The sequence below is a fragment of the Acinonyx jubatus genome, chromosome D1 (assembly GCF_027475565.1).
Source record: "Acinonyx jubatus isolate Ajub_Pintada_27869175 chromosome D1, VMU_Ajub_asm_v1.0, whole genome shotgun sequence".
Classification (NCBI taxonomy): Eukaryota; Metazoa; Chordata; class Mammalia; order Carnivora; family Felidae; genus Acinonyx; species Acinonyx jubatus.
Window position 1 is genome coordinate 67,044,349 of NC_069390.1, and position 23,360 is coordinate 67,067,708.

Here is a 23,360-nt window from a genome sequence, read left to right on the forward strand (position 1 = left end):
ACCTGGCTGCAAGAACATAGAATTTTTTATTTTTTTTTTGGGGGGGGGGGATTTTTAAGTTTTTATTTTAATTCTAGTTAACTTACAGTGTTATATTAGTTTCAGGTGTACAATATAGTGATTCAATAATTCCATACAACACCCAGTGCTCATCGTGACATGTGCACTCCTTAATCCCTCTCACCTCTTTAACCCATCCCCCAACCCAGAACATGGAATCTTAACTAAGTCAAAGGACCTAAGTTAAAGTCCTAGGTCTACTTTTTAGCAGCTGTTGGATTTGGGGAAAGTTATTTAACATCTCAGGCACTTTCCTGTTTTATGTACCTACCACATTTAGTTAGTGACAGTTAGATATCAGAATGAATATTAAGTGCCTGGTATTTACAAAGTATTCAGGGAATAGCAGATAATAGTCCTGTTCTGACCTGAGGCACTAGGCATAATGGCTAACCATGATAATCGGATCTGGGCTCCAGTCCTGGTTCAACCCTTTTCTAGATGAGTGATGTTATTTACCTCTCATGGTGTTTCCTGACCTGTAAAGTCTGGGGATAATGATGGTGCCCGCCTTCTAGGCTTGTTGGAGGAATAAATGAGATAATGTACACAAATTGTCTATGCCCAGGAGATATCCTTAAAGTCTGCTGTATAATTGTCACTCTATTACTTTACCAAACGCTTTCAAGCTAGTCATGCTACCCAGACTAAGCTTTCACAAATCAACTCTACTGTAAACTAAAGAGTGGTTATTTCACACCAACATATTTCTGTAGGGGTTTCTTATTTTGTACCCACTTTGAAACAAAAGTCATATTCCAAAATCAACGCAATTTGACTTCACCACCAAAATGAGTTGCCGTTTGAGTCAAATGAGACATGCCATGCCTCGTTCCAGGATCAACAACACTACCTTTATTGACAGGAAAGTTCATGGGTCAGTCCTGCTGACCTCTTTGGTCTCTGCCACAGCTGAATAAAAACACACCAATCTTGGCAGAACAAATTCACCGATTTGGTTCCATTTTTCTGAAATTACAAAAGACAAACTTGCCTCATCTTGGAGAAATGCTGGAACGGACTTGCTCATCCTTTTGAGTTTGTCAGGGTGGGAAAACTGATGATCAGGTTGTGAAGGCACTGTGGAAACTAAACAGCAGCATTTCCATTCGAAATTATCCTTACAATTTTGGACAAACATAAAGCATAAGTTGAAAACACACTTTTCTTTCGTCTATGAATGAGATATTTTTATAAAAAGGTTAAAGGCACAGTAGTTCACATGCACAGGATCCTAAGATAAGCAACATGCAGTTTTCATAAATTATATAGAGAGAACTAGTAAGGAGATGAACCAATTGAAAATAAGAATTAATTTAAAAACTGTTCATTTTTATTAATCTGGAGCTGGAGTTGAATTATATTTATTAAAACATAGAGACATTGTGAATCAGTTTTACTTATTTTTCACATCAGAGATTTGAACCACATGATGTGTGATTTATTGGTTCATCTCCTTGAGATGTATTTTTAAAACATGCTGCAGGCTGAAAAACTATTTCATTGGACAGCAAGGATCTCCGTACACAACTCAATCATAAAAGTGTCCTGGCTACTGAGCATCTAAGAGAAGGCTTGTTTGTTCAGTGATTATGAGGATCACTTCTCTGATAGTGTTTCTCACTCAGAATTAGGAAAGACTATGATTCCAAACTATTTTTTTAAACAAATTGTTTAGACTTATTAGACACCTTAATTTAGATACCCTTTGATACAGTAAGTATATACGTGGAAGTCACAATGAGATGATGAATTTTATTCCTCATTTGTGTAATTCTAGTTAGAAACCTATTTCCTTCTTTAAGAATTAGTGTCTGGGGCACCTGGGTGGCTCAGGTGGTTAAGCATCCAATTCTTAATTTTGGCTCAGGTCATGATCTTGAAGTTTGTGAGTTCAAGCCCCCACATTGGACTCCATTCTGACAGTGAAGAGTCTGCTTGGGATTCTACCTGTCTCTCCCTCTCTCTCTTTCTGTCTCTTTCTCTCTCCCTCTCTCTCTCCCTGGCCCCTTCTCTCTCATGCGTGCTCTCTCAAAAAATAAACTAAAAAAAAAAAAAGAAAGAAAGAAAGAAAGAAAGAAAGAAAGAAAGAATTAGTGTCTAAGCTTTTCTTACAGTGAATCAGAGCTTGCATATTATATGAGTTAACATGTTTCAAGGCCCTTAGAATAGTGCCTGGCACATAGTATACTCTATATATAATTATTTGCTAAAAAAGTAAATATTGTCTGATAATCCTTAAATTACCTATTCCATGTGCTGGAATATACTGACTTGGTTTTAGCAGTCAAAGGATACCAGGAAAATAGATAAAAATCAAATTATATTTCTATATATAACTCAAAAGCCTCAAATTCAGCCCTAAGCATTAGCTAAATTCATGTTTGGTTAAAAGAAATCTAATGAAGGAAAACTGAAAACTGAACTATATATATTAAATATTTTCTTATTCACATAGTTCTCAGCTAGCCTTTGGCTCACAAATGTATCAAAACACATTTTACGGTGACTCATGAAATGATACCTTCTTCAATTGCTTCCCATTAAACAATAATATGTATGTGCGCATATTCAGGTGACTTACACTGAAGTGGTGTAAGACTAGGTCCCGTGAGGGCACAGTACAGCCCAATGAGTACACAGAACTTATGTAATACTGCTTCCCATTATTTGCAAAATCTACATCTGCTCCTCAAATGTAGTCAGTTTTACATTTATTAGGCTTCAGTTATTTATGTTTTGATCATGTATTTCATTTTGTTTTTTGGTAAGAATACAGTCTTCACTGGAGAAAAGCAATAGTCTCAGCCCAGACATTAAAGTCATCTTGGATAATATAAAATAAGAGAGAAATCAATACATCCAGAATTCAGCACATGACTAGCCTTCGTGGCTTGACCTAAGCTGGGTCATAAATGAAGACACAGGTACATTGGCGTATATGTCCATGTTACTGTTTTCACTCCTCCGCTAACTGTTGAACAAAATGTAACAAGATAAAACAAGATGACCATACCTAAGTATCTGCCAGTTCAAAAGCAACTGGAGAAATCTCTTTACCCAACACCCCCAAGGGGCAGGAGTTTTGTTTCCTCTGCAGCAGCTGGACAGAGAACACACACTAAGATCTGAAGCCTGGAGTGTCCTTTTGCCAGGTCATGTGCCAGAGCTCAACACCTTCCTCTCTGGCATGACCTTATGAGCAAAGTTTCAGATTTCAGACTAGATGTCACTGCCTTCTAGCATCAGCACTTTGTTTCTCTATCGAATGGCTCCTTCAGTTAGCTGCTGTTCTCATTAAGACTTATTAGCACATCCAGACTGTTGGCAAACTGTCAATAAAAATCTTGTAGACTGCTGAGAGCAGACATGTGTATCATTGTCTTCATACCTCCAGCACCTAGCATTATGAAACTGACTGAAAGTGAGAAGCTTAGAAGACACACACGCATTATCTGCATCCTTTGCAAGGCCCCACAAACTCCCTTTGAATGTGCTATTTGTCCTTGGGACAGTAGTCAGAGTTAAGTACATCAATCTTAAGATTGAACAGAAAAGAGTAAATAATCATTACTTTTGATTCGTGGTGGATATTAATTAGCTGATGGACATTAGCCACCACAAGTATACACTTACTTCTTAAAACTCAGATGTTCACTTGCTTTATATATTGAATATATACTGAGTCCAGTTTTGAACCCCAGAGCTTAAACCCTGGACATAATAAAATTTGCTTCCATAGATATGGAGAAAGGCATATACAACCATACCACATACTTGTAAAAGTACAATTCTTTCTTATGTGTAAATAACTCATAAATTGTGTCATGTCTACAGTCTTGTGTAAAGGCCACAAGAGATCCAATACTCAAGACCATATACTGCAACATAAAAGTCAAGTGATAAGACAAGGTGCCAACTTCATTTTAAGCCAAGACTCAAAGAGCAGAGAGATGTACAAAAGTATAACAATACTCAGCAATAACATACATGTATATATTTATATATAAAATACACACACACACACACACGTATGTGTGTGTGTGTGTGTGTGTCTACATAAAAATTGTTTAAGTACATAACTCTTCCTCAGTGGAACCGTGAATTAATCTTTCAACACTGACAGCAGTAAAATGTTTTTAATAAAACGCTTGCCAGAATGAAATAGTTTTATAAGCTGCAAGAGTTTAGTACCAATAATAAATACTGTGTTATTAATAGTGTTAGTTATTTCAGTATATTTAACACCATGTAAAGTAGCAACATTTAGTCATTTGTGAGAAAGATCCTGCTACTCACTTCCTTGTATGCATTCATTTGTATCTGGTTCCTGATCTGCTTTTTGATCTACTCAGAAGAGCAACATTGAGAATAAATACCATTTTAACAGAAGGATTAAAGAGACATGAAAGTAAAGCTCAAATGTCAGTTTCACAACAGAGACTGAAGAATACATCTGATGGGTTTTTAGCTTGCTTTCATCTGATCCCCAGAGTAACTCTTCATTAGCCGCTTTAGGGTCTCCTGTTCAACTAAAAATCCAACATCCAGCACAGGAGATGCTTAGCATCTTTCCTCTAATTCACTGAGCCACACATAGCTTGGGAAATGCAAAGAGCACTGCACTAGGAGCAATGAAGCCGAGATTCTAGCTGCCACCTCCCTCCACTGACCAACCAGCTATAGGATCTTAGAAAGGCACCTAATTTCTCTGAGCTTTTCTTATCAGTAAAGGACCATGAAAATCCCCGCCCCGCCTACTTCCATGAAGTTGTTGTAAACATGAAATGAAAAAGACAAAACTATGACATAAAAGTAAGGAATGACCTTTGAGGAGCTCTGATGCTACATTTTATATGGAAAACTCAGTTAATACACATTTTTTTTTATTATAGTAAAGGCAATTTAGAAAACACAATTCTAGTATACAAATGTAAACTATACATTTGCATAAATGCTGAGCTATAAAATATAAAGATCAGACTCGTTTCCATCCCTTCCCCCCAAAGGCACTATTACCCTATGTATTTTATAACTGAACCCAGTAATAATCCATTGACAAAGTTCAAAATCTTCTGGCTCCTGGATATTCAGAACCAGTTAAATTTTACCTCAGTCTATATTTAGCTATTTAAATTACCCAAGGAGGATCCTGACTCTGGTTCTGGGACTCTTTCCTTTGAAGTTAAAGCTTTACCAGCTATGCCAGAGAGATCCAAATGCTGAGATGTGCGAATCCAATACAGGAATAACTTAACCCAGGAACCCACCCGATGCTTCCTGCCCTCGCAAGGAGTTTTGCAAGTCAGAGTAGCAAAAATCAGCTCATACCAATAGAAATACAATTTCCTATTTATAGAAACCCTCGCTTGCCAAAGGTCTCTGATGAGATCCTCACAAAGGTATCACCAGCAGAAACCTTGAGAATACAAATAGTTAGTATTAAATGCACCGAGTCAGAACCATTTTATAATAACTTAGGCACCATTCATCACATAGTGGCAAATGACGTTCTTCTATTTATCCAACAGCTGCGTCCCGGTGACTGCCCAAACCGCCCCAGACAGACATGCAAATACGTAAAGATATTTACCATCTTCAGCACTACGTACTAATTCTTCTGGCAGATTATCTACTTTTGCTTGATCTGTTCAGGAGAAATTAACAAATGGTTAACACGGCTGACCCTTGGCGAGAGAGAACAATGAGACTGTCCCTGGAAGCCCCCGGAGTTGGAAGCAATTAGTCAAGATGCAGTGAGGGGTGCAACCAAGATGTCTTCCCCAAAATACTTTCTCTTTAGATTAGCTACTTGAACCAGTGCCATAGCGGGAGCTCCCATTTCAGCCCCGATGCAGCTTACATCAGCACACTGCTGCACACGGACTCCCAAGGGTTAGTGGGTTAGCTAAGAGCAAGCAATCGGCCAGAGGCAGAAGAAAACACAGGGCTGCAACAGCCTCTCTATTCTTCTGGAAAGGGTAAGATGCTAGCCATGACTAACACCTTCTCAAACCCATGGTCATTAACAAATATTTCTGTGCATGCATCATCATTTGTGTAAGCCTCTGGGAGCCTTGCTTGGGAAGTCAACTGAAGAGATGTAACTGGGGACCAGCTGCTAAGTGGAATCTTGGCAGGCTAGTGTGAGAGTGGGTATCGGTATTTGGAAGGGAGCGTGCAGGAATACCCGTCAGCTGATGGTGATTTTTTTTTTAACCCTACACATTCCTAAGTACTTTAAAGCTGCACCATGAAAATATCCCCATGATTCACAGGCAAGAGGTTTGTCAAACTGGACAATTGTTGCTGAGTTTTTTGTTTTTGTTTTTGTTTTCAGGACCCATCGCCAACATCAGGAAGAACAATTAGGGCGGTCCAACAAAGGACTGGACTCCCTTTCTGTGGGAGCATTCAGGCGGATGTAGGGGGTTGGCCACCTGTTGAGGAGGCTTTATAGAAAATTCCTGCATGGTGGGGAGGAGTGTAAAATGGGTGACCTTCAAGGTCACTTCTAACCCCGAGATTCTAAGATCTCCAGTGAGGATAGAACTGCCTAAATTGGGAATACTGTCTTCAGAGTCCTGAGAATCTCTGATTTTCAGGAATTATTTAATGGATTTTTCCTTTTCCTTTTTAAATTCAGACTTTTTAGTTTCAATTGCAGGTGCCTAAAGCATATTCTAAACATGAGAATGGTCAACTTTCAATCATATGAGTTTGGCAGTGGTTAACTTTCATTCAATAAATTTTCTCATGACCCTCTGCACTCCCAGGGGTGCTTCTTAGTTTAAAAACAATTAAGAACAAACCCCCTAGAAGTCATGATTTCTAAATTTGCTTGTGTGGCTCACAAGTCCCTATAGATATTATCCTTTATGTTAGTACTCAAGAAGTCCTTCACCAATTAAAGGAGCAGTTGGCGGGGGGCGGGGGGGGGGGCGCGGGAACAGTGTGCCTAAAGTATTGCAGGCCAGATAGTCTTTGGGCTTATAGTTCCAGTATCCAAAAGAAATATGTGAAAAGAAGGAATGAAAGAGGACAGTCCCTGAAGCTAGGGACTCATTCATCTCTATATCATGTAAAATTCATCAGACATCCATCACTGTCACATATAACATGGTCACTTCATAACTATTCTTGGTATTAGTCTGTTAATTCTGAATCACAGTTCTGCTGCAGGACACTAAGCAATTTACTTTACCTCTCTGAGCTTCATTTTCCTCATCTCTAAAATGGGAATAACAATTCATCCTCATAGGGTTGCTTATGCCAGTTAAATGAGATAATGCATGTGAAATGCTTAGCCAAGTCTTGGTACACAGTGCTTAGTAAATCTTAGCTATTACTATTAGAACCACTAGCTACCCCAATCTTTTAAAACTCATTGTACTTGAATAAACACTCAAACTTGGATTCTTCAATTCAAGGAAACCTAGTGTCTAGTAACCAAACCTCATGCACTATTTTAAAAGTTCCAGCCACTCTGCTCACTTTGGAAAGGTTATTCTCATCCGTTAACGCCCCCTTTAGGGGCTTCAGTGCACAACAAGCATGCGGTGAGGCCACAGAAGAGCACATAAGCATTTTTAAGCTCAGACTGGGGCATGAACAGTGGGGCAAATTTTCTCACTTGGTGAATCTGATGAAATGTCTTCTAGACTTTTGGAAGGCATTTTCCTAGTAGCACTCTTTTCCAAAGTTTTCAAGACAGGACTGGGTTCTTCTTCTGAACCTGTTACAAGACAAAATCGATGAACACCGCACAATACAAAAAACACCCAAACTCTTAAAAACCAGTGGAAATTGATATCATAGGTTGAAAGCAGGCATTATGTTATAAGCCTCTATACTTGTATTTACTCTATGAAGCACTTCTCAAAAAAAAAAAAAAAAGAAAGAAAAGAAAAATTTCTCCACTCTCTTGGTATGTCCTTTAAAAACCATTTCCCTGGTCAAGAAATATTTGCAAGCATAAATCATAAAGAAACAAGATTACCACATAAATAGAAGAGTGATCTCTTAGTCGTCTACACCTCTATTTTAGGCACATGATTTGTTCTGTGCCAGACTTTGAATCTTTCCACTTCACTTCCAGCTTTTGAAGACAACCACAAAGTGGTTTTAGGAGCATTAAAACAATTAGCTGAAAACCATAGAAGGCAGGATTCAGATGTTTAACATCTGTGTATAATCAGGTACACAGATGGCGAATTCCCCAGATGAAGAATGTAGGCTTTTTGGGTTTCATGAGGTAGTAAAGTTTCCAACAAAATGTTGGGAAATGACATGAAATAGTCAACTTTTTATGTAATTAAGTCAATTTAAAGTCGGGGGTGGGGAGGGGAGGTGGCTGTATCATGTACTAATACCTGTATTCATTTTTTAAAAAGGCATGTTAGGACCAAAAGAAAAAAAGAAAAAGGGCATAATCTCAAAATAAGAATAGTCCTTTAAATTAAATACATCTAATGTTATAAAAAAAGTATCTCTAGATGGCTCTTAACTTTTTCATTTTGACAGTGAAAACTCCATCATGGATTAGCCCTGGTCTGAATATTGTCATTTATCACTGTTGTCTTCTTAGTGCCTAGAACAGTGGCTGACAATAAGCACTTCAAGAATGTTTGCCAGGCATGCCTGGCTGGCTCAGTTGGAGAGCATGTGACTCTTGATATCAGGGTCATGAGTTCAATTCCCACGTTGGATGTAGAGCCTACTTAAAAACGAAAAATGTTTGCTAAGTCACTGCATGATCACATTAATGGGCCAATGAATTTGGGAAGCACTTCTCCACACAGTACTTTCCTGAAACGCATCCCAGTTCTCCCCAGTGGTAACAGGCATTCTAGAGCAAATGGACTCTAAGATGAATTAGATACGAGATGCTCTGTGTTCAGATTTAAAGGTTTCTTACTACAGATCTTCTTATAGACTTTAATATGCTAATAACGTGCATAATTTCCCAGCATTTCCAAATGTATTTAATCATGGAAACTTTTTTTTTTTTTTTTGGTAAGGAGCATACTGAGGTATTGGTTACGAGCTCAGCCACATATCAAACATGTTAAGTTGCTCACCCAAATTGTGGTGCTACTGTAGCCAGGTTCCTCCCTCTCCCACCCTACCCCCATCTGTTTGTTTTCAAATAAAAATTTAGGTTAGGGGATATAAAATTACAACTGTACTAATTTATACCTCTTATTGGCTTATGAATTTTAAATATCTTCTCTAAGCTCTGGGTGGTTATTTAATATTATTTCATTTTTAGATAGGCTTTTTACTGTCTAATTGGTTATCCTGATATACTATAAACAAAGCTATATACATTAGGCAATAGTCTCCAAAGTAAGTACAAATTTACCCTCTTAGGGTCACTTCACCCTCGTCTCTAATGGGGTACTTTAGTAAAAGTCTACTTCAGCATGTTTAACATACTGACTTGTACTCTTGCAAATGTCTGGTTTCAGAGACTGGTTTATCACTTTCCTTTGCTTACCAACAACCTTTGTTAAAGGGGCTCCAAGTTGATTAATTAGGATTAAAGGGGATACTTTGGTCAGTTTTCAAGAAGAGAAGACTACATTTACTTGCAAAAGAAACCAAACCTCACAAGTCATCCACCCAGTAAGACTTACTCATTCTCATCAATGCTGAGGGGACTCAAAAATGACAAATTTTTAAAACTACTAGGAGGGTGACTGACACTAGCTGTTGTGCAACTTTGGTTAAAATGTCCCTCCCAAAGAGCATCCTTTATCATTTAATCACTATAATTGGGTAACTTCTCATTCCTATTTGTCTCTGGGTTTCTCTTCTAAAATGCCCATGTTGATCACAATAGCAAACAGAGACAAGCCCCGTGTCTTACAGCCTGGCTGAAACCACTACCCCCAAGTCCGCTCAGATGAATGTGGTAATCAATTAAGATCTTCATCCATTTGGCCAAAGTTGGAGTCAAAGAAATGCAGCAAGCCAGGCAATGCCTTCAGGTGGAATCAGGTGAATTCATCTGACCAAAGTCATACTCTAGAGAAGGGAAAGATTCTGCAGATAACTGAACACAAGAGGAAAAGAGTGGCAACAAAACACCACAGTACTATGTATCTGATGGAAAGAAAGTTCCAACCTTGCACTTTGTTCCTGGTATTTAGCCCCTACTGTGGTAAAATATTCATCCTAAAAGGGAAATGTCTGTCCATTTGTGGCACTGTCTTGCCACAAATCTTACTAGAGACTTCTGTGTGGATTGCCCATTAAGAATGAAATTCTAATTATGTCCAGGAGGAAAACTAGCTAGGATGTTTTAGAAGTACTTTCTAAACCCAAAAAGTTCTTTAAAAAATACTTTTAAAACCTAAAAATTCTATTGTGATTAATGAGAATAAAGTCAGATTCTGAAACACTGCCTGTGGGTAAAACTGTCTCTATGTAACTGATTTGATTAAAGAATAAAAAGGAGGCTGGGTGGCTCAGTTGGTTAAGCATCTAACTTTGGCTCAGGTCATGATCTCATGATTTGTGAGTTCGAGCCCTACACTGGGCTCTGCACTGACAATGCTGAGCCAGCTTGGGATTCTCTCCCTCTCCTCTCTCTCTTTGCACCCCCCTTCTCAAAATAAATAAATAAACTTGAAAAAAAAAGAAGAATATAAGAGGAAATGTAGCTTTTCATTAAGAAAGGCTAGGTAGAGCTAAAGTGATATGAAGAATTTAGCACCACTTGGAATGTCAAATTAATCTCAATTGTAAAAACTGTATCATCTTTTACATCAGCATTCCACAAATCAATTCATTAACCAACAGGTTAAAAAAATCAGAATGCTCACTAGAGGTATTTCTCCAGCTTTCTGCATTGGAACCAATGTTTCCATCTGAAAAATCAGAGTCAGAGAAACCTTCTTTCTCTTCCTTTTTCTCTTCTCTCTTACATGGTGATGCCAGAATCAATTCAATTTTACTTGTTTTTGTAGGGTTTGCTTTGTCTGTCAGGATAGAAATGGGTTGCCTATTTGTGGACACACTCATTGCTTTAGGAGCCTTTTCAAAGCCAGGTTCCTGAGAAGTCCCTTCTTGAACCCCTGCAACCTGACTTTCACTGTCCCTGTCCTCTGGGGCTATTATAGTTTCAGTGACCCCTATTTTATGTTCTGCAAAGAGCTGTGGGGTTCCAAAGATCTCAACCCCACTGTCAGGACCACAAAGATCTACTGATAAATCAGTCATAGCTTGGTGTCCGCCCAACACTTCATCACACTGGTTGACTTGAGATTTGAGAACATTATTCTTAAGCTTCCTTTCAGAGGCCTCTGAGGCTGTCCAGTAAAAATGGGGCACTGTCTTCAAGAAACTGTCCTGCTCTGACTGTGGACACTCCTTCTCGGGAGTTTCTTCCTTCACTGACAACTGGAGCAGGTAAGAAGGAGTTTCCGATGCTTCTCTAAAAAGTTTCTCAAAACCCATATCAAAAGCACTCTCAGTTATTGATGGCACCTCAGACTTTTTTACTGTTTCTTTGATTTCCTCAGGATGGAATTCAGAAGCAGCTTGCCTGGGCACCTCAGTACTACCTGTTAGCTTTGATGGAGAAAGAGTCCCTGTATCACTTTCATTTTTTGAGGAGGGGCTTTCAACTGCTTCCTTCAGTAGTTTTTCTAAGCCAGCACTGAATTCTAGGAACTCTGATTTAGGTTGAATAACTGTTTCCTTCACAATTTCTGCCACTTCCTGGGATAACTTTTTGCCATACTGAGTAACAGTGCAATCAGATGAACAAAGGGTTTGTTCTGATGGAGATACTCGGGCAGCTAAGTAAGATCCAATTTTATGAGTTTTATCAGGAACTACGGTGAAGGGATAAAAATCCTTTCTGTCTGGAATTAAAATGTCCATTATAGCCCATGGTGTAGAATTCTGGGGGCTACCTGCTGCCTCAACTCCTTCAGGAAATTCTGCTTTTACTTCTGCAGGCACTACTCCCCTCCCAACTGGATAGCTCAACCAAGCTTCTCTAAGTAGCTTTTGTAATGTAGCATTTACATACTTCAAGGCAGGGTTAGGTGGAAGAATGACTTTTTCCACAGTCTCTGAAATTTCCCTTTGTGAAGGTAATGCCTTATCCTGGGGAGCAAGATGAGCATCCCTGGAATAAGGCATCTTTTGGGGAGAGTTGGCCACATCCCCAAAAGAATCCTTTCTGTATAGATGAGAAGGTCGACCCAATGAGTGAGAACTTTCTGCAGCCATCTGACACAAATCCTCCGTGTTTAGCTGGCACTCACCACTTTCAGCTTTCTGAAGGAGAGCTGCATTTCCCAAAGTTTCTTCCCCTTTTGGAAAAGGAGCTATTATCTCTTTTTGATAGTCTGATATGTTGTGACTCCATTCTATCCCTTTTTCATAAACTCTACTCTCTTCAGGCTCAGAGTTGATCCTAGTGGTAACAGGTTCTAACATGGTTGGTAAGGGAGAAGGTGAAGTCCCAGTTGCTTCCTTCAGGAGTTTGTCTAGACTAGCAGTCAAAGTGTTCGGTTTGACCTTTGGAGGAGCTACTGTTTTGTCTACATGCTCATTAATGATCTCCTCATGTCCTCTGTCTTCTCCCTCAGTATCAACAAAATCTGTGTCATGAGGCCATGTTTTATTTCCAGAAATCTCTCGTTCAGGCACTTGTTTTTCATGAACTTTTCCAACAGAAGTTTGCATGGCTGGTGATGAAGCTTCTGAAAGTAACTTCTGTAAGTTGTCATTAAAAGTGTCTTTGTAGTCTTTAGACAAAACACTTGTTTTTACTATTGATTCTTGTATCTCTTGGTCTGAGTAATCCTTTTCTTCCTTGAACACTGGTGTAACAAACCATTCCGTATTCTTTTTCGCATTTTCCTTTGATGACTCATTTCCTGGCAACTGATGAGCAGACCTTCTGGATGGTCTCAATGGAAATGTGGTTTCGTCTGGTAACACCTGGAGTGTGCACTTTGAATTTAATTTCTCAATTTCCTCTCTTGCTGGTAATTTTTTTTTACCTGGAAGTGTCCCTATTTCATGCATATTTTTTCCTGATGATTTAATGTCACTGAGTTCTTTGTGTTTCTGGCTATTAAAAGGCACCAAAGGTTTTTGGCTTACTATGGTAGTATTCTTCTCAACATTGTCTTGACTATTTGTATTGGCTCCTATGTCCCAAAACTTTCTCAAATTCTCAAATTGAGAGTGATTATAGACCTGTTCCATATTGGGTTCATCCATTCTTTCTTTTAGGGACATAACTTTAAAGTTGGGATTTGATTCACCAATTAGGGATCTGTCTTTCTCCAAAGGAGTATATATTCCACTCGCAACATTTGAAGGATGTTGCCATGATGGTAAAGTAAGATCCCTTTTATAATGCCAGCTCTCAGCCTCTGGCAACATTTTTATAGGCTCATTTATCCTATTCTGAAAAGGAGACATTTCACCTGATTGGTCAACTGAAGGATAATTTTTGGATGGACCTGGTTTCTGAGGCCTGGTCTCTTTAGATTTATTCGAGGAATAAAAGCTGGAGAGATGGGCTATGTGGCCATTGCCATCTAGGACCACTTGTTTGCTAATGACTTGATTATATTCAGTCTGGCCTGTAGATAAATTGTCCATGGACTTCACAGGCTGATATGCTTTAGCAGAAGGTCGCCCTTGACTGCATGATGATGTGGGTTCTTTATGAGTTAATTTAGCAGCAGCTTTCTCACCTTCCCAAAAAGATATTCTGTCACTTACTCTTTTGTATTTCTCTCTTTGTACTTGGTTCTTGGGAGCCTCAACAGCATCCTGTAATTGGACTTCAGGCTTCTTCCAAGATTTGTCTTTGGCAATTCCATGTGGTGACTCAATATACTCTGGCTCTAAGGAAGCTTTCAGGATGTATGTATCTTCTTCTTTGCTCTTTTTCTCTGTCTTCGTGTTGTCTTTCAAACTTGGTTCTTTGACAAGTGTTGAAGAGTCAAAATTCACTTCTGAGTTTCCTCTACTTTTTTCAAAACCATGAAGCTTAGGCTCTTCTTCACCTAAGGTGCCAATAGCCTTAATGTTGCATGGAACTTGGTCTTCTGCATCAGGTCCTGTGACAGCACTGTAGGAATAGTTACTGGTTGGGGGAAGTACCCGATTTCCTTCTCCTATGTTTTTCGAACCTTGGCTATAGTCCATAGTTTTACTCCCTTGATTTGGGTCATAGATTTCACATGATTGCAATATGCCTGGACCTTCCTTGCCTTGTTGGAACAAATTAATAGGTTTGGGTTTGATATTCACATTATTATTTTGGCAATTTCCAGAAGGTAGCATATATCCCTTTTCCTGGAATGTCAAATCAGATTCCATAGGCGTCACTTTAACTTTGGCAGATAATAGAGCCTTTGAACCACTTTCTTTTACACTGGTGTCATCTGTCACCAAGGTAGTAGCAACCTGTGATTCTGAGTCTATTTCTTCTTTGGGCTCTATTCCTTGGGGATGTTGGAGAGATGACTTATTGTCTTCTGAATGACAACTTCGATTAAACCAGTCTAGGACTTTAGATATGGAATCATCAGTTGTCTTCCTTATCTCAGTGGCAAATGGATCAGAGTGTGAGGACGTCATTGCTTTTAGGGCCTTGAGAAGAGGGGGCTTACCTTGCTGATGGTCTCTAGAACTGTGACCTGGCACCTGAGATGGCTCAGGCTCAACACAAGACAGTCCATCTGCAACACAGAAATGCTTTTCTAAATAAGAAAAGAGAATGCTTAAAGAATTATTATTCAATCACTCACATTATCTTTTGAAGAGGCACTTTGTATTTACACTTTCCATACCACTAGCTGTTTATATTCACACTTTTCAGGGGCTATAATATAAACAATCTTAATTAAGATATTCTATTAGAGTTGCTCTATGACAGTAAAGGAAGGTAAATGTAGACCTCTGAAATATGGGATATAGACCCAATTGAGAAATTCCTCTGAACTCTCTGATTTATACTGAAAATTCATATGGGGGCACCTGGCTGGCTTGGTCGGTGGAGCATGTGACTCTTGATCTTGTGGGGTTATGAGTTCAAGCCCCATGTCAGGGGTAGAGCTAAATTAAAATAAAGTAAAAATTCATGTGAATTTAGTATTCTGATCTATGTTACATTAAAATTTTTTTCAACATTTATTTTTGAGAGAGAGAGATAGAGCACAACAAAGCACAAGAAGAAGAAGGGCAGAGAGAGAAGGAGACACAGAACTCGAAGCAGGCTCCAGGCTCCAAGCTGTCAGCCCAGAGCCCAATGCAGGGCTTGAACCCACTAACCATGAGATCATGACCTGAGTCGAAGTTGGACGTTTAACCAACTGAGCCACCCAGGTGCCCCTATGTTACATTTTAAATATTTTTTTCTATTCTCAAATCTATGTATAAAACTGACACTCTAAGAAGATACAACATGTTGATTTTGTGACTCCACCAATCCACTGGCATACCCATAAACATTAGAGGGGGCTTATACCCACGTTTGAGGAACATAGACCAGAAGATTCAGGAATTGGGAAAACAACTTTCTGGAGCTTCCGCCAGAGTATAAGAATGTTACAATGAAGATATTTGCATTCCTGGGCCTTACTCCTGCTACATTAAAGCAGAATCTCTGAAGAGGGGCCCAGGAATCTTTACTAACAGTTATCTCACTGATTGTTCTACATACTGGAGTTTGAGGACCGTGATCTCAAGAGGCTCCTCTGTTATCTTCCATTTCCCTGATATAGTTTGTGAGTTTAGTAGTTTCTATGAGCCAAATAAACTAAACTGAAGACTGATGGAGAATGTGATCTCAACTTGTTCCCTGATGTTGGCTGACCAATGGCTAGGAAGCTAGAGAAGGATATTTAAGTTTATGCTAAGCTATCAAGAAAGCAGAGAGAATCCTGTCTGAGCCTTAATTATTGGGCACACAGTACACTTAGATAAGGGAGCTCAGGCATTTCTCCCCTTTAGTTAAGACTTGGATGTTTCAGGAGCACCTGGGTAGCTCAGCTGGTTAAGCATCTGACTCCATCTCAGGTCAGCTCATGATCTCATGGTTTGTGGGATTGAGCCCGGTGCTGAGCCCTGCCTCTGGCTCTGCTCTGATAGCATAAAGCCTGCTTGGGATTCTCTCTCTCCCATTCTTTCTGTCCCTCCCCTGCTCATGCATGCACATGCTGGCTTGCTCTCTCTCTCAAAATAAATAAACATTAAAAAAAAAAAGACTCCAGTGTTTCAGCATTTCTCCCTCTTCCTCACAAATGCTAAGCTATGCAATACATGTTCCTAAAAATTACATCAGCAGAATTTTTATGAAATCAGCTACATTTCAAATGCACTAGAGGACATCTCAATTAATAAAATTTTATCTTTAATTTTAATCATCAACTCTGGCTAAGTGTGAAAACAACAAAGTGTTACACAATAATTGGCACATGGTTGATATTGGTTTCGGTAACTACCCATTGTACTATTGAATATATGTCAATAATTGTGAAGTTCTTTTGAGAAATCTTTAAGAATTCTGTGTTAGTTTGTTTAACAGAAGACTATTTAATGATGGAGAAATGCTTATAATATGCTATAAGGAAAAAAAGAAATCTGGCAGTATAAACATAATTTAAAATTATAGTCATGCTTGAAAATTTTTGAAAGGCTCTACAATTAAATGTTAGCAATACTGTGGCTAATGCTGGCTGATGACATCACAGATAATATTTGTTTCATTCTGTGTGCACTTCTTTTCAAATGTTTTACAACAAAACTATATTACTTTTATTTTTTATTAAAATTTTTTTTAATATTTATATATTTTTGAGAGAGAGAATGAGAGAGACAGAGCATGAGAGGCAGAGGGGCAGAGAGAAAGGGAGACACAGAATCCTATGTAGGCTCCAGGCCCTGAGATGTCAGTGCAGAGCCTGACATAGGGCTTAACCCCACGAACTGTGAGATTATGACCTGAGCCGAAGTCATATGCTTAACTGACACAGCCACCCAGGAGTCCCAAAAGTATATTAGTTTTAAAATAAGAACAGTTATTTTAAATATTTTATGCCAGGTAATGTTTAATTTCCTCTGAGGAGTTCTTTTGTATTTTCCAGGTAGTAATGAATGTGATATTGACTGTCCTGAAGCTCAGAGCTAAAGTTAAACCCTTACAATTCACGTACTTTGCATTTATCATTTTTGGGAGCCTGTTTTCTTTTTATGCTTCATTATTTACTTGTATATATTTTTTTGGTAAGCAAGGCATTAATAAGTAAGTAGAACTTTGTATATAAGCTATAAGGCCAGGAGGCCCATCAATCAAAACAGGTGTAACTGATGATGCCTTCCTCCCAAATTTCCTGGTCAGCTGGGATTTAAAAATCAGAAAACACAAATAGTTAATACATAATTGTAGTTTGTGGGAAAGCAGGTGCAGTTTGAAAAACAGGAAAGGTTTACCAATTTTTTTCTGTGGATTATAGTAAATGAAAATATTATTAAAGAATTTTTTCATCTTTTGAATAAATATTTAAGTAAACACCATACAATTATTTGCCAGTGTTTATGAAACTTTAGTAATTTTCTTTAACATGAGGTGTTTTTATTGAAGAATCACCTGCTAATTTTTAATTAAAAAAATATTCCTTTGTGTTCAAATAACTAAAATGTCTGGGGTGCAGGGGGGTGATTGAAAGTGCTCTGCTCTTTAAGAGGATTGATCTGAACAAGTATAAAACTGTAGGGCTGAGCAAAAGTGACTCAGAGTTAACTTAGTACTGACTAATAAGGAAGGAGGAGAGAGAGTGCATCAGACACGTGGCTGCTGCTATTGTAAATTTTCTGGACTACAAAGACATCATCATAGGGCTGGATGAAGAATTACTGAAGATGGGAAAGAGTATACAACATGATTTTTTCCATTGTTCCTGTTTTATAAAACATAAGAATTATGAAGTAATCACATGGGTCTGGGAAAACAGTGTCTCATCTCCTGAGAGGTGTAAGATTTTCAAGAGAGGGCTAGTTATCTAGATAGCAGGAAAAAGCAGTATTCCCTTCACCTCTCTGCTCACAGCAGCTTAAGGAGAAAGTTCCTTCTGCGCTTTTAACATCTAAGAACACATGGCTGGTGGCCCCAGGCAAGCCAAGGTCTGAGGCTTTTCATAGTAAGTACTAGAACTCTAAGTTCCCATCCTTCAGAGCTAACAAAGTGAAGGTTCTTCTGAGGTTAAAAATAAAGTCAGGGGCTCCTGGGTGGTTCCGTCAGTTAAGCGTCTGACTCAGGATTTCAACTCACGTCATGATCCCAGGGTCTTGGCATTGAGCCCCACATCAGGCTCTGCATTGAGTATGGAACCTGGTTAAGATTTTTCTCTCTTTCTGCTCCTTCCCTGTTCTCTCTCTTTCAAAAAAAAAAATCAAAGTTTGATTAAAGGTAATTGATAAAATAACTGAATAATATATCCTGTACAAAGATATTAGCATATATTTAATTCTTACTCTATATACACACCTTGATTTAACTCAAAACATTATAATTTGTTTAGTTAAATTATTGGTAGCTAACAATTTTTAGTGAAAAGCATAATGGGCCAGAAAGTGTGTGTGTGTGTTTTTTTCATGTTTGTTTATTTTTGAGAGAGAGAGAGAGCAAGCAAGCATGAGGAGAGAGGGGCAGAGACAGAGAGAGACAGAGGATCCGAAGAGGGACCCATGCTGACAGCAGAGAGCACAATGTGGGGCTCGAACTCACCATGAGATCATGACCTGAGCTGAAGTCCAATGCTTAACTGAGTCACCCAGGTGTGCCTGGTTTTAGTTTGAGTTATCCCTTTATTTACTGGTGATTATACTACCTCCAAACCCATTAGAAGGTAGTATAATCATTCCCCAGTGGCACCTGCCTGAATTGTAGCTGAAATGTCTAAGAGGCAAAATGGGGCTTCTACAGGGCTGGGCTTGGTCATTCCAAACCCATTGGGTTGGTTTTTATAGCCTGGTAGTAACAACTCTTACCAGCAGGGCTTTTGGACAATTCTGATTTAAGCCTTGACAATTCTGATGGTTTGGCTTTGTGTTCATTGATGGTAGGTGAATTCTCAATGGACTCTGGTCTTGTAGTTAAAACTTGTGAGGGAGAACGGTGCCCATTAATTGGAAAAGAACCAGAAGTCATTGGCTGACATGTTTCATTTTTTGATGCACTTGGGCTTGAGGCTGATTGATGTAAAGGCAAAGGCTTTCTGTACTGGGGAGGTTTAGGGTCATTCCAAAACTCATCTACGTCCACTTTATCTTCTGCTCCATTCTTCAATCTGTCAGATTCTAAAACACTAAATTCTCCTATGTCCCGGCCATGGCTTAGCCCAGGGCTCTGTGGGAGTTCATCCTTCACTGCAGAGAATCTCACATGTTTTAATGGCTCCAGGGAGTTTGAAGAGTCGTCATCTTCCAAGGAATTCTCCTTCTCAGAAATTCTCTCATGGATGGTTAGGCCAGGTGACACAATTTTGCTTTTGGGTTCAAAGTTCTGAAGAAAACGAACCGTTTCGGAGTCTGTGCTGCTAGAACTGGAGTTGCGCTTCAGGATCCCTCTCGGAGCCCCCCTTGCACCCAGGGAGTCTGTCCTTTGTCTAGGAAAAGGCTGGTTATCATCTTGCTTTAACTCATGTGATTTGTGGAGCATTTTCCTGGCTTTGGGGATTGGAGCTTTGATCTGAGATCCATTCTCAGGGCCTGGAAATGTCTGCTTTGGTTTCTCTAAATTTTGGCTTGAAATATCTGGGATCGACAATTCTTCTTTTGACTCTGACAATTCACCTGAAAATTAAAACATGTTAGGTGATATACCAAATGGAGAATAACCCTAATTTAAAACACCTATCACGAATTTAATGTACATTTAGCAAAAAGAGTAAAATAAAATATTAAAGATAACAACGTATTCGTGTAAGTGCAGACCTAATTAGAAAGCATTAAAAAATTCATTCATGAACTTCACTGAACTGTACATTTAAGATTACTGTGCTTTACATCCATACTTTGAGGTATTTTTATACTCAGTAAAAAAGTTTTTAGAAAAAATTTTTAAAATTCCTTAAGGAGGCTAAGGAAAAACACAGAAGTCACTTAAAAAATTCACATATGTTGGGGCGCCTGGGTGGTTCAGTTAGTTCAGTGTCCGACTTCGGCTCAGGTCAGGATCTCGTGCTTTGTGAGTTCAGGCCCCACACTGGGCTCTGTGCTGACAAAGCCTGGAGCCTGCTTCGGATTCTGTGTCTCCCTCTCTGTCTCTACCCATCCCATTCTCGTACCCTGTCTCTCACTCTCAAAAATAAATCAACGTTAAAAAAAAATTTTTTTTTAATTCACGTATGGAAACTAGAAAAAGGAACTCAATGTTTTAAAAAGAAAATCTCGGAGGCTGGGAGATGCGGCGTAGGAGGACGATGGGCTCACACGATGAGTCCTGCTGATTCACTCTAGAGTCCACCTACACCATGCCTAAAATAACCCAGAAAACCGCCAGAGGATTAGCAGAACAGAGTCGCTGGAGCCAAGCGTAGACGTGAGGCCCACGGAAGAGGGTAGGAAGGGCGTCGAGGCGGTGTGCGCTCCACGGACTGGCGGGAGGGAGCCAGGGCGGAGGGGCGGCTCGCCGGCCAAGCAGAGCCCCCGAGTCTGGCTGGCAAAAGCGGAGGGGCCTGACGGACTGTGTTCCGACAGCAAGCGCGACTTAGCGTCTGGGAGGTCATAAGTTAACAGCTCTGCTCGGAAAGCGGGAAGGCTGGAGGACAAAGGGAGGGAGAGCTGCTGAGCCCCCGGACGACAGAGCTCAGTTTGGTGGGGAACAAAGGCGCTCGCCAGCGCCATCTCCCCCGCCCATCCCCCAGCCAAAATCCCAAAGAGAACCAGTTCCTGCCAGGGAACTTGCTCACTCCGCGCAAACACCCAACTCTGTGCTTCTGCGGAGCCAAACCTCCGGCAGCGGATCTGACTCCCTCCTGCTGCCACAGGGCCCCTCCTGAAGTGGATCACCTAAGGAGAAGAGAGCTAAGCCTGCCCCGCCTGCCCCTCCTGCCCCTGTGCACCTTGCCTACCCACCCCAGCTAATACGCCAGATCCCCAGCATCACAAGCCTGGCAGTGTGCAAGTAGCCAGACAGGCCACACCACCCCACAGTGAATCCCGCCCCTAGGAGAGGGGAAGAGAAGGCACACAGCAGTCTGACTGTGGCCCCAGCGGGGGGCTGGGGGCAGACATCAGGTCTGACTGTGGCTTCGCCCACCAACTCCAGTTATACACCACAGCATAGGGGAAGTGCCCTGCAGGTCCTCACCACGCCAGAGACTCTCCAAAATCACCAAGCGGAAGAATTCCCCTCAGAAGAATCTCCAGGAAATAACAACAGCTAATGAGCTGATCAAAAAGGATTTAAATAATATAACAGAAAGTGAATTTAGAATAATAGTCATAAAATTAATCGCTGGGCTTGAAAACAGTATAGCTGACAGCAGAGAATCTCTTGCTACAGAGATCAAGGGACTAAGGAACAGTCACGAGGAGCTGAAAAACGCTTTAAACGAAACGCATAACAAAATGGAAACCACCACGGCTCGGATTGAAGAGGCAGACGAGAGAATAGGTGAACTAGAAGATAAAGTTATGGAAAAAGAGGAAGCTGAGAAAAAGAGAGATAAAAAAATCCAGGAGTATGAGGGGAAAATTAGAGAACTAAGTGATACACTAAAAAGAAATAATATACGCATAATTGGTATCCCAGAGGAGGAAGAGAGAGGGAAAGGTGCTGAAGGGGTACTTGAAGAAATAATAGCTGAGAACTTCCCTGAACTGGGGAAGGAAAAAGGCATTGAAATCCAAGAGGCACAGAGAACTCCCTTCAGACGTAACTTGAATCGATCTTCTGCACGACATATCATAGTGAAACTGGCAAAATACAAGGATAAAGAGAAAATTCTGAAAGCAGCAAGGGGTAAACGTGCCCTCACATATAAAGGGAGACCTATAAGACTCGTGACTGATCTCTCTTTTGAAACTTGGCAGGCCAGAAAGAATTGGCACGAGATTTTCAGTGTGCTAGACAGAAAAAATATGCAGCCGAGAATCCTTTATCCAGCAAGTCTGTCATTTAGAATAGAAGGAGAGATAAAGGTCTTCCCAAACAAACAAAAACTGAAGGAATTTGTCACCACTAAACCAGCCCTACAAGAGATCCTAAGGGGGACCCTGTGAGACAAAGTACCAGAGACATCACTACAAGCATAAAACATACAGACATCACAATGACTCTAAACCCGTATCTTTCTATAATAACACTGAATGTAAATGGATTAAATGCACCAACCAAAAGACATAGGGTATCAGAATGGATAAAAAAACAAGACCCATCTATTTGCTGTCTACAAGAGACTCATTTTAAACCTGAGGACACCTTTAGATTGAGAGTGAGGGGATGGAGAACTATTTATCATGCTACTGGAAGCCAAAAGAAAGCTGGAGTAGCCATACTTAGACAAACTAGACTTTAAATTAAAGGCTGTAACAAGAGATGAAGAAGGACATTATATAATAGTGACAGGGTCTATCCATCAGGAAGAGCTAACAATTATAAATGTCTATGTGCCAAATACCGGAGCCCCCAAATATATAAAACAATTACTCATAAACATAAGCAACCTTATTGATAAGAATGTGGTAATTGCAGGGGACTTTAACACCCCACTTACAGAAATGGATAGATCATCTAGACACCGGATCAATAAAGAAACAAGGGCCCTGAATGAGACATTGGATCAGATGGACTTGACAGATATATTTAGAACTCTGCATCCCAAAGCAACAGAATATACTTTCTTCTCGAGTGCACATGGAACATTCTCCAAGATAGATCATATACTGGGTCACAAAACAGCCCTTCATAAGTTTACAAGAATTGAAATTATACCATGCATACTTTCAGACCACAATGCTATGAAGCTTGAAATCAACCACAGAAAAAAGTCTGGAAAACCTCCAAAAGCATGGAGGTTAAAGAACACCCTACTAACGAATGAGCGGGTCAACCAGGCAATTAGAGAAGAAATTAAAAAATATATGGAAAAAAACGAAAATGAAAATACAACAATCCAAACGCTTTGGGACGCAGCGAAGGCAGTCCTGAGAGGAAAATACATTGCAATCCAGGCCTATCTCAAGAAACAAGAAAAATCCCAAATACAAAATCTAACAGCACACCTAAAGGAAATAGAAGCAGAACAGCAAAG

At 39.8% G+C, this 23,360-nt stretch overlaps 1 protein-coding gene across 21 annotated transcripts in view; it reads right to left on the reverse strand.

The window, feature by feature from the left end:
• Window positions 1–23,360, reverse strand: part of SYTL2 (synaptotagmin like 2) — a 155,821-nt gene that overhangs the window by 15,013 nt on the left and 117,448 nt on the right. For 8 of the 21 annotated variants that reach the window (XM_015074891.3, XM_027039928.2, XM_027039927.2 and 5 more), the window contains 6 exons: window positions 19,093–19,896; window positions 10,890–14,783; window positions 7,694–7,795; window positions 5,654–5,707; window positions 4,360–4,407; window positions 1,055–1,149 (listed from right to left, as the gene is read on the reverse strand). In XM_015074891.3, the coding sequence (XP_014930377.2) occupies window positions 1,055–1,149; window positions 4,360–4,407; window positions 5,654–5,707; window positions 7,694–7,795; window positions 10,890–14,783; window positions 19,093–19,896 (4,997 nt within the window). Of the gene's footprint in view, window positions 1–1,054; window positions 1,150–4,359; window positions 4,408–5,653; window positions 5,708–7,693; window positions 7,796–10,889; window positions 14,784–19,092; window positions 19,897–23,360 lie in introns of those variants that run through there. The other 13 variants (XM_053202579.1, XM_053202574.1, XM_053202572.1 and 10 more) reach the window with 9 other exon arrangements.